The sequence below is a fragment of the Acomys minous genome (assembly GCF_964271855.1).
Source record: "Acomys minous genome assembly, chromosome: 11".
NCBI classification, from domain to species: Eukaryota; Metazoa; Chordata; class Mammalia; order Rodentia; family Muridae; genus Acomys; species Acomys minous.
Window position 1 is genome coordinate 13091616 of NC_140492.1, and position 14111 is coordinate 13105726.

General features: G+C 41.3%; 1 protein-coding gene across 6 annotated transcripts in view; it reads left to right on the forward strand.

Annotated features, from left to right (window-relative positions):
* Positions 1 to 14111, forward strand: part of APP (amyloid beta precursor protein) — a 216219-nt gene that overhangs the window by 145999 nt on the left and 56109 nt on the right. For all 6 annotated transcript variants that reach the window (XM_084802345.1, XM_084802346.1, XM_084802347.1 and 3 more), the window contains 3 exons: positions 2159 to 2292; positions 7065 to 7139; positions 7529 to 7687. In XM_084802345.1, the coding sequence (XP_084658471.1) occupies positions 2159 to 2292; positions 7065 to 7139; positions 7529 to 7687 (368 nt within the window). The remainder of the gene's footprint in view (positions 1 to 2158; positions 2293 to 7064; positions 7140 to 7528; positions 7688 to 14111) is intronic.

Below are 14111 nucleotides of genomic sequence, written 5' to 3' on the forward strand. Positions count from 1 at the left end.
GTATGTTCTTCTGAAAGGAGCTGAGCTCTGGTCATTTATAGTACATAGCTGTCTGCATCAGTGCATTCCCACTGAATGAAATGGAAAACACAGTTTGTCTGGTCACCTCAGCCTGATGCTGTTTTATTTACTGTTTTTTATCGTAACTTCTCATTTTCAGCCTGCCAGTAAGAGAGGAAAACTGCTTAGGTCCATAGGAAGCAAGTTTTGATAAGGTGGTTAAGAAATATGTGTGTATTGATTTGCCAGAGTTTGTGCGGAGCAAATACATTTGTCTTTGGCATCTTTTCTTTCACAGACAGTGTTTAAAATTGCAAATCGTTTTTCACTCACTTAGGTTAAGAAACCACATATTTTTACTAGTTTTATGTGTGTTATAGATAAGTTTAATGTGTGGGTTGGTTTTTTGTTTGTTTCTGTTTTTTGTTTTGTTTTTGTTTGTTTTTTAGAAAAATGTGTGTTGCTTTTCCTGTAGATAACATTGCATAGTCTTGTGTTCTAATTTATTTTCAGTAAATTAGAAATAAGCATGTCTGATTTTTCCTGAGGTTAGCATAAAAGATTTCCATGTGACATAACAAGAGTCAGGAAAGGCTCTGGCACTCAGGGAGGAACCTGTGTGACTGACACTTGATTGTAGGATGCAAGCAAGACATGTCATCACTACTAGATAAATATCCTGGATTGCAGAGTGCTAGACTTACTTGCCCTGGGCACCAACTGATGTAAAAACATTGTCTAGGGTCCACGTCTGACTGGGCCTTAGTCCCGAATGGACGTACCTTCCTTCTCATTTTTACCAGCTGGATGGGGACAGCTTTTGCCTCCTCCCTTCTGCTCAAATGCCACACCTGGACAGACACCTCAGCTGCTGCTTTTTGTTGTTGTTGCTGTCGATAGCAAGGTAATAGATGATGATGATGATAGATATATGACAGATGATAGATAGAAGATAGAAGATAGATAGATAGATAGATAGATAGATAGATAGATAGATGATACATGATAGAAAAACCATGGACATGATAGATGACCAAAGACAAAGAAAAGAATTCAGAACACATATTTCTCTCGTTTAGCAAAATCAATTCTGTTTTCTGTAAAGGTGTCCAAGCCTTTGCTTCTAATTCCAGTCATGTTCTTGCCTGTGCACACAACGCACTAGCCTCAGACAACTTAGCTGTAACGTCTCAATCAGCTGCCATTCGGGATATTACATACAGATCCTCTGACTACAGGAATTTGATGAGAAGTGTGAAAGGAGTGTTTGAAACCTTGCTTGATGGTTTTGGAATAAATATTTAAATTTACTTGAAGATGATGATTTCATTTCTTGTTTGGGGAGAAGCCATCTTCCTCTTTAAAATTGTCCCCTCTGTCTTCCTTAACACTCTTAAATACTTTCAGCTCTTGCTAGTCACTACTCATTAGTGAGTTAAAAACATTCTTGTTTTACAGTTTATTGAGTATCCCTGTTGCCACATAACATCACAGTGGATGCTACAACTCAGATACTGCTTGGTGGTATTGAATTGAAAATGGAAATCACTGTCTTTTTGATAAATAGTAGAAAGAATTATAGATTGTTGCCAAATATGTGAAGGCTGAATGTCCTTTTGTGGTTTCTAAGCTGCACTTATTGGCGTTTGCATTTCTTTCCATGGTGCTTCAAACTCTCACATGAAGGGTGGCTCTGTAATTAAGCTGTCTAAAGCACAACGTGTAGAATTTCCATGTCGCCGAGACGCCTTAATTTTGCACCAGCCTTATTTTCAGGTTTCATTGGTTTCTGTGAGTATTATAATGTGTGGTGCTGATGATACCATTATTTACCTTCAAGAGTACAAATGACCAAGCAAAGCATGAAAATTTGATAAAAACACGGCTGTATTAAGAAATGGTTGCTTTAGGAAAGCCTGTCTGGGCAAGACATTTTTAATGCTGTAGTTTGAAAAATGTGCTTTTTGTCAACACCTTGAGGAGGTGAAACATGCTCTGGCCATGGTGACATGTCTCTGGGTGCTTCTTTAAGCAGCGTTGGTATCTTCTGGGTGCTCCCTTGCGGAACTCTCTGTCCTGAGAAATGACTTGGCTTTCTTACAAAGATTAGGCATTCTGTTCCTCTTCTCAACCTGCCTCCTCCCCTTCTCCTTCCTAGTTCCTACAACGGCAGCCAGCACCCCTGATGCCGTCGACAAGTACCTGGAGACACCTGGCGATGAGAACGAGCATGCCCATTTCCAGAAAGCCAAAGAAAGGCTGGAAGCTAAGCACCGGGAGAGAATGTCCCAGGTACAGCGGGTTCTCCCTTCTGTTGCTTTGTTATACAGGGAAATCTGGCCTTGTCTGCCTCAGCTGGAACTTTAGATACAAAGTTTAACTTAAGTGTTTGCTGGGAGGATACAGATTGTAGGATTCCCCTACCCCCCCCCCCCCCCCGCCTCCACCCCTACCTGCAATGACATCAAGTAGGATTTTGAAGTGCATTTCAATTTGTGTCTCTCTGCTAAAGAAAAGTACTCTGGGGAGATGGCGGAGTGATGGTGTTACATTGTGCATTGTGGTAAACATCTTTGTGTATCCCATAATAGGCTACATACTCTAAATGGGCATGGTAAGATTTATGTAAAGAATGGAAAAGTGTAGCTCTATTGGGATTTGTGTTTGATTCCTGGAACACACATTTCAAAAGCCAGACCTGGAGGCATGTGCTTGTAACCCAGTGCTGTGGAGGCAGAGCCAGGCAGGTCCCCTGGGGCTCACGGGCCAGTCAGCCTAATGTCAGCTCACTCCTTCATCTGGCTTCTGTGTAGGTTGCTGTCTACTTGCTCTGTTAACCCCACACTGGGCACCATACCTCATGCCCTGGAACCATCCAGCTGATCCAAACTAGTCATCTCTTAGCTCTCTAATCTCGCCTTCCTTCCTCCTTTGCCTTAAATGCCCTCTAAGGCATTGCTCCATCCTCCCATCGGCCCTCTTTCTGATGTGTGTGTTCCCCACTGAACTCATTGTACCTGAATAACAAGAAAGCCCTTATTTTAAAGAGCGCGAATGATGGGGCTCAAAAAGCAGCACATGGTTGCTATTTCCTTAATGATGACTAGCTCTAATACTTGGCCCTACTCTGCAGTTGTAACATTAAGGAAGAAGGGCTCTACAACCACACTAGAGCACGATAATCCAGGCCATGAACTATAGTTCACATTCTAATGCTTGCCCATGAGGAAAACCTGAAAGTGTGTTGAGCTAGAAAGCCAGCCGGATGCAACGGTCAACTAAATTCAATCACTCTGAAAACTAGAATCTTTCACATTTCTTACTAGAAAAGTCACTTAAGGAGGTGTGGGAACGACTCAGTGGGATTTACTATAATTTAAACTGAGACTTGATCTCATTTTCTGACGCTTCCAGAGGCTTCCTCGTGACCCTTTAAAAAAAATAAATAATGGTGCTGCGTGAGTTGCCCAGAAGTCCACAGGAAGTTTAATAAATGCCTAGAGCTTGAGCAGTGTTTCCAGTGCCTGCCTCGGCACCCTGACCCCAGCCTTGCAGCTGCCCCAGTCACCTGCTGGTCTGACTTGTCTGCAGCCAGAAGCTGCTCCCCCCAACTGTGGCTCACTTTGTTCTTGACCTTGCTTTGTTTCAGAATTGTCTTCCTGGTCTTCTCATCCACAAGTCTCACAAATTTCTCTGCCTCCCATAATTTTTGAATTGGGGCAAGCAGTCGTTCTTACCCTGTATTTGATTCTAAGGCTTTGTATAACGTTATTTATTAGCGATTTTTATATCTATAGCCTGTGTTTATACTATAGTCTAATGCCTTTTAGTCCACATAAAATTATATAAGGTATATCAACCTTGTATGTCATTTGTAAATCCACTGAATCCTTTTTTTTTTAATATTTTTTAAGACCCATGGAATTTTTCCCCTATATCTGAGGTGTTTTTATGTAAGTAAGAAAATCAGTTTCAAGTATTCTGTTAGCTTCTGACAGGATGTGTTGTAGAAATGAGAATCCTAGTGAGCAGAGCTACTTAATCCAGGACTTAGTTCATATATTTTTGGGCGATTTTCTCAGTCTTCTCATCCCAGATCTGAGATTACTTCAGCTACCGTCGCCCTAAAGCAGAGAATGCTGTCTGCTGGGTTCCAGCGTTACACATCTGAAGGCTCCTGAGCTGGCATTTATCTTTATAATCTATGCTGCTGGATTTGGGGGGCTTTTTGACTTTGAACTTGTCTGCCTCTTAAATCTCTGCTTAGCAATAGTCATTTTCTCTGCATGACATAACCCGGACTCTGAAGAGCTGTAAACCCTGATGGAATTGATACCTCTCTGCACTCAGTAAGAAACCGTTGTACAGGCATAAACAGTGCAGCCCAGAGGACTTCATGTTTCAAATTTGGTGCTTCCTAACTTGATTTTCATTGTAGGTTTCATTCAGTTGATTTTTCTGGGCTGGCATACAAAATATAGCGGACTTCATCTATTTCTGTTACAAATACAGAAGGTTAGGGAAGATGGTATTTTTATTGATTTTAATGAGGACCACAACCTAGCAATCTGAAGGTCTTGGTTGCAATGTGACTAACCTGTGGCAGATACAAATAGACACACAGAAAACCCTAAAAACGCTCTCATTACTGTATTTGTTAGTTACTTCTTATGGCACAGCAGCTTGACAAAAGCAACTTAAGAAAGGAAGGATTTGTTTCAACCCACGAGTTCCAGGCTGCAGTCCACAGTGACGTGGTGATCATGGTGGGCAACAGGGGCATGAGGCAGAGGGCCTTGCATCTGCAGCAAGGAAGTACAGCGCATGCTCGCTTTCCCCTTTTCCTTCAGTCTAGAATCCACAGCCACAGCATAGTGTCGTTTCCAGAGACTTGTTTCCATGGTGATCCTAAACCTCTCGGAGTTGATGAGCAAGATTAGTCATCACGTTCATGTTAGTTCGCCTGTAGAAGGAAGTCCTTCAAAAAATGGAAATTCTCCTGATGCTGAGTTTTGTTTTTTAAATATATTCGGGGCACCCTAGGGACAGCTACTGGTACTGACATTGAACTTACCTGGAAGATGGATGTCCTACTCTGTAATGGACACTGAGCCAGTCAGCTGTTTGGTTTATCATCATTCCTTGCCCACCTGTTATTTTCATAGCTTTCTTAAACTTGTCTAGAGAGTGAGGGTGGCTGTTAATAATCACAGGGCCTGTTGCGAGGAGTCAATTAAATCAGACAGGCTTTGCAGAGCCCTTAATCCAGCATTATCTATTGTCGGTGTACCCCAGTGAATGCCACTGGTTAAAGGGGCAATCTTCCGCCTACAGTGTGTCTGTGTGTATTCCTACAGTGATGCATAGGTCATGGATTTATGAGAGTAGAAGATATTGTTAAATTATTCTTAGGAAAGAAAAATCAATGTTTGAGTTCATTTATATAGTAATACCTAGTTCCAAAGCGTTAGCTAGGTCAGCCTTAATTATTTCATGGATCTGCAGCTCAAGAGGGCAGTCAGATTCTGAGTGTCCAAAGAAAGATGATAACAAGGCATGCATGATGCAGGGAACCAGACTTCACACCCATTAAGACATTTGGTTTCTATCGCCAACTAATTTTGAGACTTCTTGCCTGGGCAATTCTAGTTAGAACACCACCACCCTAGGAACATTCTCTCCATGCAGGAAATTGAAACATTTTTCCTCCCAGGCTTATCTCGTCTATAAAGCAAAGAGTGTCTTCAATATCCGCTTTGTCTACCACTGCCCTTTATCAACTAACAGAAACAGCCAAGTACCCGGGACAGCTTGTTTGTACTTTTTCCTTGTATCTCGTTTTCAAAAAAAAAAATTTTTTTTCTTTTTTTTTTTCTTTCTTTCTTTTTTTCTTTTTTCTTTTTTTTTTTTTTTTTTTTGGTTTTTTTTGTTTGTTTGTTTGTTTGTTTTGGTTTTTTTGAGACAGAGTTTCTCTGTGTAGCCTTGGCTGTCCTGGACTCACTTTGTAGACCCGGCTGGCCTCGAACTCACAGTGACCGCCTACCTCTGCCTCCCGAGTGCTGGGATTAAAGGCGTGCGCCACCAGGCCTGGCTCAAAAAAAAATTTTTTTTAAAAACACACACCTGCCATGCTGATTGGCTGTGACTTTGTAGGCCTTGCTTTCTTTGTAATTTTGAAGAATATGTAAGAAGTCCACAAGCACCTACCTTGTAAGCGACTGGAGTTTTGCTTACTTCATCGTCCTTCATTAAGCTCACTCCACACTTAGACTCACTTCACAGACGGTAGCCTAGAAAAGGGAGGGGCAGCCACAGGTGACGAGAAGTTAACCTGCACGTCCATTCAGCGCCACACAGCTGGAGGCAGTGTATCCTGAGGGGTGAGCGAGAGTCTCTCGGGGACAACAAGGCAGACATCAAGGTAGAGAACAGGAAACTGCCATGACACATCAGACTGGCCTGGTGTCCCTGGTACTGTTTTTGCCACATTCAGAAGGTTGGTTCTGTGGGGATTTAGAGTAATCATTGCTATGCATGACTCAACAAGAGTCATGAATACGTAATGCAAGGAATTGGTTTTCACATTCCATTAAGACATTTAGTTACTGGGCAAAAACCTACTCTTGATTTGTGCAAGGGGTGGGCCTTAGGATTTCAGACAAGTCTTCGCTCTTTTCGGCACCATTTCTCCGTCTGTGGTTTTTGCATTCCTGGTCTGCACATACACACAACTAAAATACAGCATTTTGGCTTGAAGTAAAAGGTTAAAACCAGTGTGTTTAGTTTATTGATGGGGGACCTTGTGCAGTAATCAGTGGTTACTCTTATGAGTAAAATGACTTCCCAATATTTCCCAAGGAAAATGAAAAGATGAACCAACCCGTTTCAAGAGGACGTTTGTATTCACCATGCTGCCGGCGTAAATTATTTATGTTCTTGTAGGACAAGCATTACTCATATAGGGATGGCCATGTGGTGTGGTTTTTTTTTTAATAGAAAGCACCGTAATATAATCCATCCAGCTAAATCTGTATTTAAATAAAGTATTTTTGTCATCTTTGTAGGTCATGAGAGAATGGGAAGAGGCAGAACGGCAAGCTAAGAACTTGCCTAAAGCTGACAAGAAGGCCGTTATCCAGGTACCACTCAACCCCCATCGTCACACCAGACAGGACACACCCACACTCACTCATCAAGGACCTCCAGGCTGCTTACATTTGCATGAACTTGAATCATTCTCACCCCATGTCTCAGTAACAAGTTACCTCCTTACATTTTCTCCCAACTATTACAAATTACAATTAATCACCCCAAATTTATACTGGTTCTTGCAGTCCCCTTTCTGTTAATGATACATCTTTTGAGTGGCTGGAATTGTCAGCTCCTCCAGTCCCTGGAAAATTTAAATGAGATTAAGGATTTAGGACTAAAATCTGTCTACAAATTTACCTTATATAAACAGAGATGCTCCCTCCGTATCAATGATGACACTAAGAAACAAATATGTTGTGTGTGCTTTCCACATCAGCATTTCCAGGAGAAAGTGGAATCTCTCGAACAGGAAGCAGCCAACGAGAGGCAGCAGCTTGTAGAGACACACATGGCCAGAGTTGAAGCCATGCTCAATGACCGCCGACGCCTGGCCCTGGAGAATTACATCACCGCGCTGCAGGCCGTGCCTCCAAGGGTAGGTCCCACTGCAATCTTGCTTCAGGTGGCAGCCTTGATGGTGATGCTCAGACACTGGGACCTGTAGGTCACCCGAGAGAAGCTAGGCAAAATGTCATAAGCACTTTATTTATAGATGTGATTTACATATGTTGTGTCTTAAAGACACAGGGTCATAGACCACTGTTTGTCTTCCCTCTTAACTCTTTTGGCTATTGCCTTTATATAATTTTCCATGCTGAATTGCTATTTTTCATACACACACACACACACACACACACACACACACACACACATATATATATATAAAGGAACTATATCATCTTTGGCTAATGTAGTCATGCTTTCTCACAGTCTTATTCTCTTTTCATATTTACCCATTTTCTTCTGGCCAAAGGACTTCCTTTATGTTTTCAAGTGCATGTAGGATGAAGTTTGAATTATTTTGGTTAGAATGTTTGTAAGCTAGTGGTTTGTTTATGCTTGAAAATGCCTTAATTCTCCTATTTATTTTGAAAGGTATTTTTGGTTGGGTATAGAAGTCTTGGGCCAAGTGATTTTCTTTTACCACTTTAATGATGATGTTTGTGATTTCTAACAGAGGGTGCTTTTCATCTTTACAAATAGTCTCTTCTTTGATCTGGCTGTGCTGAAGATTTTTCTCTTTTTCACACAGTCACTACTCTATCAATGTAAAATGATGGATTCGTTCAATCCTTAGTCTCTTCTGGCCATCCCTTCATCATGGACTTAAGATTATGTCTGATGTTTTCCCACAGATCTTTATGTCTAGTCATTTTTCATTGCCTATCATAGACTGTAAACTTTACATTGTTGGGTGCTGTGTGCTTCTGTGTAACTATAAATATACTCAGACTTTGGTTTGAAGTGTAGCTAGTTTACCTGGAAGCACTTTGACCCTTTTGTATTTTATTCTTAGATTTGTTGGGTGGAGTCGGTCAGTTTTTTACATGTAGCTTGCTAGTCTCATTTCCCTTGGATGCTTCTGAGTACTCTACCGTGAATACTGAATTTTAGACTCAACTGCTGTGCACAAGTAATTCCTGACTCTGTGGGACTCCAGGCACTGCTATCTATCTGGTCCTCTGGGGTACTTTCTACTCCTGGCCTCAGATTCTTACACCAACATACACTGATGCAGTGAGGAGGATCACCTTCTGAAGATCGCTTGCAGAGCACTTGGTCCTGCAAAGCCTAGCCCACTGGTTCTCTTGTGACTCCTCCCTTCTTGGAGTGTACTGCCTGCATTGCCTGCCTTGTACAGTCTAGGAAACTGGGGGACTGTGGGTGCTGACAACTGTAGGGCCTCACCCTGTGTGTCTCCTCTTTCTCTGTGGTCCATGCGCCTTACCTAGCAGAGACTGTTTCTCTTACTTAGTCCATCTATTCCTTTTCTCTGGCCGGAGGGTAAAATCATGGGCCTCTTGGTAGATCTTGGCCAGAAGTGAAAATTTGTTACCTTATGTAACTAAAGCAAAAATCCCCACCCCCTTGCTCAGTTTTTTTCCTCACCATTCCTATTTTTCTTTCTGTGTTATGGAGTTCCTGGCATTCCTCCAGGTAGCAAGATGGCACTGACTCCTTTGTACTGATGACATCACTGTGATCTCGGGATGGGGTGGATGGTTCAGGGTGTCACCACTAGTAGTGAACAGGGAAAGCTGTGAGTCAGTCGCCCACTGCAGTGTCTTTTCTCTGGACCGTACTTCCTCCCTGAACAAAGAGCTTTTGAAAGCACAATGTCCATATTAGCATTTCATTTTCTGTGAGCAATCTCTGTCTTTCCCAGGCAGTACTTAGAAAAATTCTGATTGGTGTCACCCTGCAGATGACAGTGTCCTTGGTTCCTCCTTCCCTAGAGAACATGCGTTGGGAGAGGAGAGTTGCGGGGGGGGGGGTCATTCGCCAGGAGAGAGGCATTTGGGGGGCTTTGAGATAGAGCCTAAACAGGAGGCACATTGTAAAATGATCCAGCCAAAAGTTCAGTCTCTGTAGTAAGAACTTTGTCCAGGGAAGTTAAAACTAAAAATAAGATGAGAGCTGAGTGGAGTCTTTTCAAAACCTTTCAGTGGAGTCTGGGCATCACAGGAAAGGCAACGGCAGGCAGGGTATCTGCCAGAGCTGCAGGCATCATTTTAGATAGCTCACAGTGCTTGTGCATACTGTGGGCCTTTTGATCAGGCCGTGGTTTTGATAGCAGTATTTTAAAGTCAATTTGTTTCACCACCACCCCCCCAAAAAAATCAGATTGTTATTGATTGACCTGAGAATATCTATTGAATTTCTTAACTCTGAAATACACGAACCTTTCCTTTTTAATTAAAAAAAAAAAAAGAGTAAGTACACAGACCTGAATCTTGAGGCAGCACCTCCTATGTTTGAAGTTACCAACTTTGAGTGTTAATTAAAATTTTTAAATTTGGCTCGACCACTGCACTTAGCTCTATGTTTTGAAAAGTTGAAAAATTCTAAATCTCTTCTTGATTGCTTTAAAAGATATAAATCAAGAGTTTCCATTAAACCTTTGTTTTTAGATGTTGCTTATAACAACCACAGAGTCAGAGCAACGTAAAAGTTTTAGATGTGTGATTTAAATATACCGTTGGCTATTTGAATACAATGGTAAACATAGATGGGTAGGGGTTTTTTGTTTTGTTTTATTCTATTTTTAAAATAGTCTGATTTTATTCTGAATGTTTGCCTAGCTTTATAGACAGATCTTCCTCAAGACCAGTGGGATATACACGACCATAAGTGCATATGTGTCCTGTTTTTAATTAATTTAAGCAGAAAGTGAAAGAATAGGCTGGAAAGCTTGGAAGTTTCTCTGTGTCTCTGAAAATGTATTCATCCCCATGTTCCCTCCAGTGTGGCACCACACTGTCACTTCTTCCACACAGAAGGTCTTCACGGGCAGCTGTCCATAGCTGTGGTGTTGTGGTGCCTGTCTCTATGCTAATATCTGCTTTTCTTTCATCTTTTAAAATGAAAAGCTTGCTATAAAGTTACAAATGGTTAGGTATTTAATAAAAATGTATAGCACACAATTGAATGGGGAAGTGATTATTCACCTGTGGATTTGTTACCGCCATCTGTCATAGAAAACAAGTTAGTAGGTAAGAAGTCCTGAGAATGTGTGCACACATGGGCGTGCATGCGTGCACACACACATTCACTTATTTACTGAAGGTCAGACTCCTCAAACATAACTAGATTGTAAGAAGTCTCACTTTAGTTTTGTTATATAAGTGTTTTTATTTTATTTTAATTTTTTTTTTTTTTTTGCTTAAAAAATAAATTTCCCAGTTGTTTTAAAGTATAGCGTAGGTGTTGGAAAAAGAAGGAATACAGTTAAAGTAGCATAAATACATTCAATTTTGAATCATTGGTTCATTAGGATGTTACAAGAAAGAACGCAAGATCTCAAGTGCGAGTGTGCAAAATTAAAACAGCTTGTTGTAAACCACCCTGGAAAAAGTCAAGAATGTGTCACAGTTGGCATTTGCTGCATGATCAGACCACTTGGCAAAGCTTTCCTGGGTCTGTGTGGCTTTCAAACATCTTTTGTTTACTAGTGCATCCTCTCTCTGGGCTCTGCCTTCCGGGCTGTGTTGCTAAGCCTGTTATCCCCGAGAGCTCTGGTCTGTTTGGTTTGACAGAGGAAGGCTTGAAGATGCTGAAGTCCAGATCAGATCTGGCCTTTCTGTGCTACGGGCTTGGAAGAGGTTTCTTCTGTAGCGCCTGTCTAGCTAACATCTAGTAGAAGGCATGAATCATAGAAGTGCTGAATTTCAGTCTAAACCAAAGGTATTTGACAAAGATCGCTGGTTTATGTGAGGGGACTGCAAACAGCCTGTTTTCTACAGTTTCTGGTGTTACATAAATACCCGTGTTTAATCCCCAAGATGGCCGTTTAATCTGTAACTAAGAACAAGTTACCTAATAAAGGAATCCTTCCTTCTCGGTCTGCCTAGTGGAGTTAATTTTTTAGTTCCTTGTAGTTAACACTTTTTTTTTTTAGCTTTGGTTGGCCATAATTCAAAACCAGAAGGACTCACTAAAGGTTGAGACAAGACTGTGGAATACAAAGATGTCTTCCTTCCCGGGGGACTGAGAGTTTGTGTGGAACACATGGAGGCTTTGGTGGCTGTCCCGGTTAGGAGGGCCTCCTTCTTAAAGAGGAACCAGTGGGCAATAACTTCCTGGAAAGGGACTCCTTGACCATGTGCAATACTTCTGCCATCAGTGTAAACTATGCCAGAAAGCTTGATTATGCATCTTTATTATCTGAGCAAAAACTCACCAAATGGAGGAAGCCACAAGAACAAATCTATTGCCACTTTCTACTGCCATGGTGAAATCTGTCTTTGACCTAGCGTAATGGTTTTCTAAAGAAGAAGATTATAGATGCATATTTTAATCAGACTTTAAAAATTGTACTCAACATCTAGACTTAAAGACAAAGAGATTGCAATGTACTTTCTTCCCCTGTTGGTTTTAATCTGTTTTGTTGCTTTACTTTTATTTGCCCACTTAAAAGACCTTCTTAAAGAACCGGGAATACGGGATAAATACATAGAGTGGGTTTAGAATTTTCAGTGCGGTCCAGGAAAGTTGGGAGACTGGTTTTCTCGTCTGAAAGATGCTCACTTTTATGAATGAGGTACAAAGAACAGTCTACACAGTGGAAACACTTCGGAAGTTATACTTGGCTCTGAGTCACTCATCAGTTTAATTAACAGTCAATTAATGATTTAGTTAGCAGTCATTCATTAGCAGCCATGTTGTGCCAAGAACTGTGAGAACACGCCGTACCCGTGTTCCCGCTTCACAAGGCACGGGTCCTGCTTGCAGTGAAGTCTCGTCTTCTTTGCTCTCTTTGTAGATGTCATCTAATGCATTTCCATACTGCTTATCCCTCATCTTTTCAGAAATTAATTTCTAAATGATGTTTTAAAAAGCAGTGTGATTCCAAGGAGAAGGAAGCGCACATTGAAAGGGCCACATCTGCTGCGGAAACAATGCAGTTATGGGGTACAGACTCCCACAGACAGACAACAGTGATGATGGAAAGCACTGGGTGTAATTGGTCCCCATGGGGCAGAGCTGTTTTCTTTACTCCATCTATTGCCAGTGTAACCAAATTGCAGGATTAATACATAGTAAGACTGTCTAACCTGAAGTAAAAATATATCTGCACAGCCAGGTGCAGTGGCACACACTTGTAATCCCAGCACTCAGGGAGGCAGAGGCAGATGGATCTCTGTGACTTCAAGGCCAGTCATGGCCACACAGAGAAACCCAGTATTGAAAACAAACAAACAAACAAAAATAATAAAAAATATATGCACATAAATACACACATGTATACATATATGTTACTAGACAAAAATTACAAGTAGAAACGAAAAATATTAAATTATTGCCATATTTATAATGAACCACTGAATTTTTGCTTGTTCTGTGAAAAATTCCACTTTGAATATGAGTAATGTGGTCAGGTTACCATTTACTAATGAGAATTTACTTCTCTGCTCTATATACAGACACAGTCGAGACACCAGACCTTTTTTTTCTTTTCTTTTTCTTTTTCTTTTCTTTTTTTTTTTTCTATCATTCCTGTATGGATGTTTCTTCTTTTTAATTAAAATTACCAAATTCATCTTTGTCCTGGCATGATCAAGGAAAGTTCCTAGACAACAATGGTTGCTTGTTATTCCAAGATAAATTATATAGCTCCAGGAATGACTAACACACCCGCCTTGGAGAATTGTCGCTGGAGGCTGTAAAGAAGGTCATCCATATCCTTTCAGTTTTTGAAGGAAATGCGCGTGAATCATATGCCAAGGCAGAGCTGTCTTTCCACACGTACAAAAATAGAATAATGTAGCGAAAACTTGCTTGGTTTTTTTTTTCTCCTTTATCTAAACACACTGTCATCTATGAGGCCTGGATAATACACATTTTAGGTGGTTTGTCTGCCTGCTCTCCAACACAGGATCTTTTTTAAATTTCTAAACATGATTCATGCAACTGCAAGGTCAGAGCAACCAAGCAGAACCCTGCCGTTAGGGGCATCCTAAGGTCTTTAGGATTATCACACGTCCCCGGGATTTGCTCATGGGAGTCTCTGGGCTCACATGATGATGAGGTCAGAGCTCATTCTGGGTCCCCAGGGCTCATCGTACATTCAGGGACAGGGCCCTGGGGTCCTCGCTGCTGGGGGATCCTCGCTGCTTAATATGCAGCCATTTCTATCAGGCTTTGGGGATTTTCAGAGGAAGTAAGGAATATCTCTCCAACTCACACAAAGAAATAGCAGTGTTAAGTGAGATAAGCATGTGGAAACTTGTGAACACATTCACTCTTTAATTGTCAGACTTAACAGGAGATAAGGATGAATTCAGACGGAACAACCATGC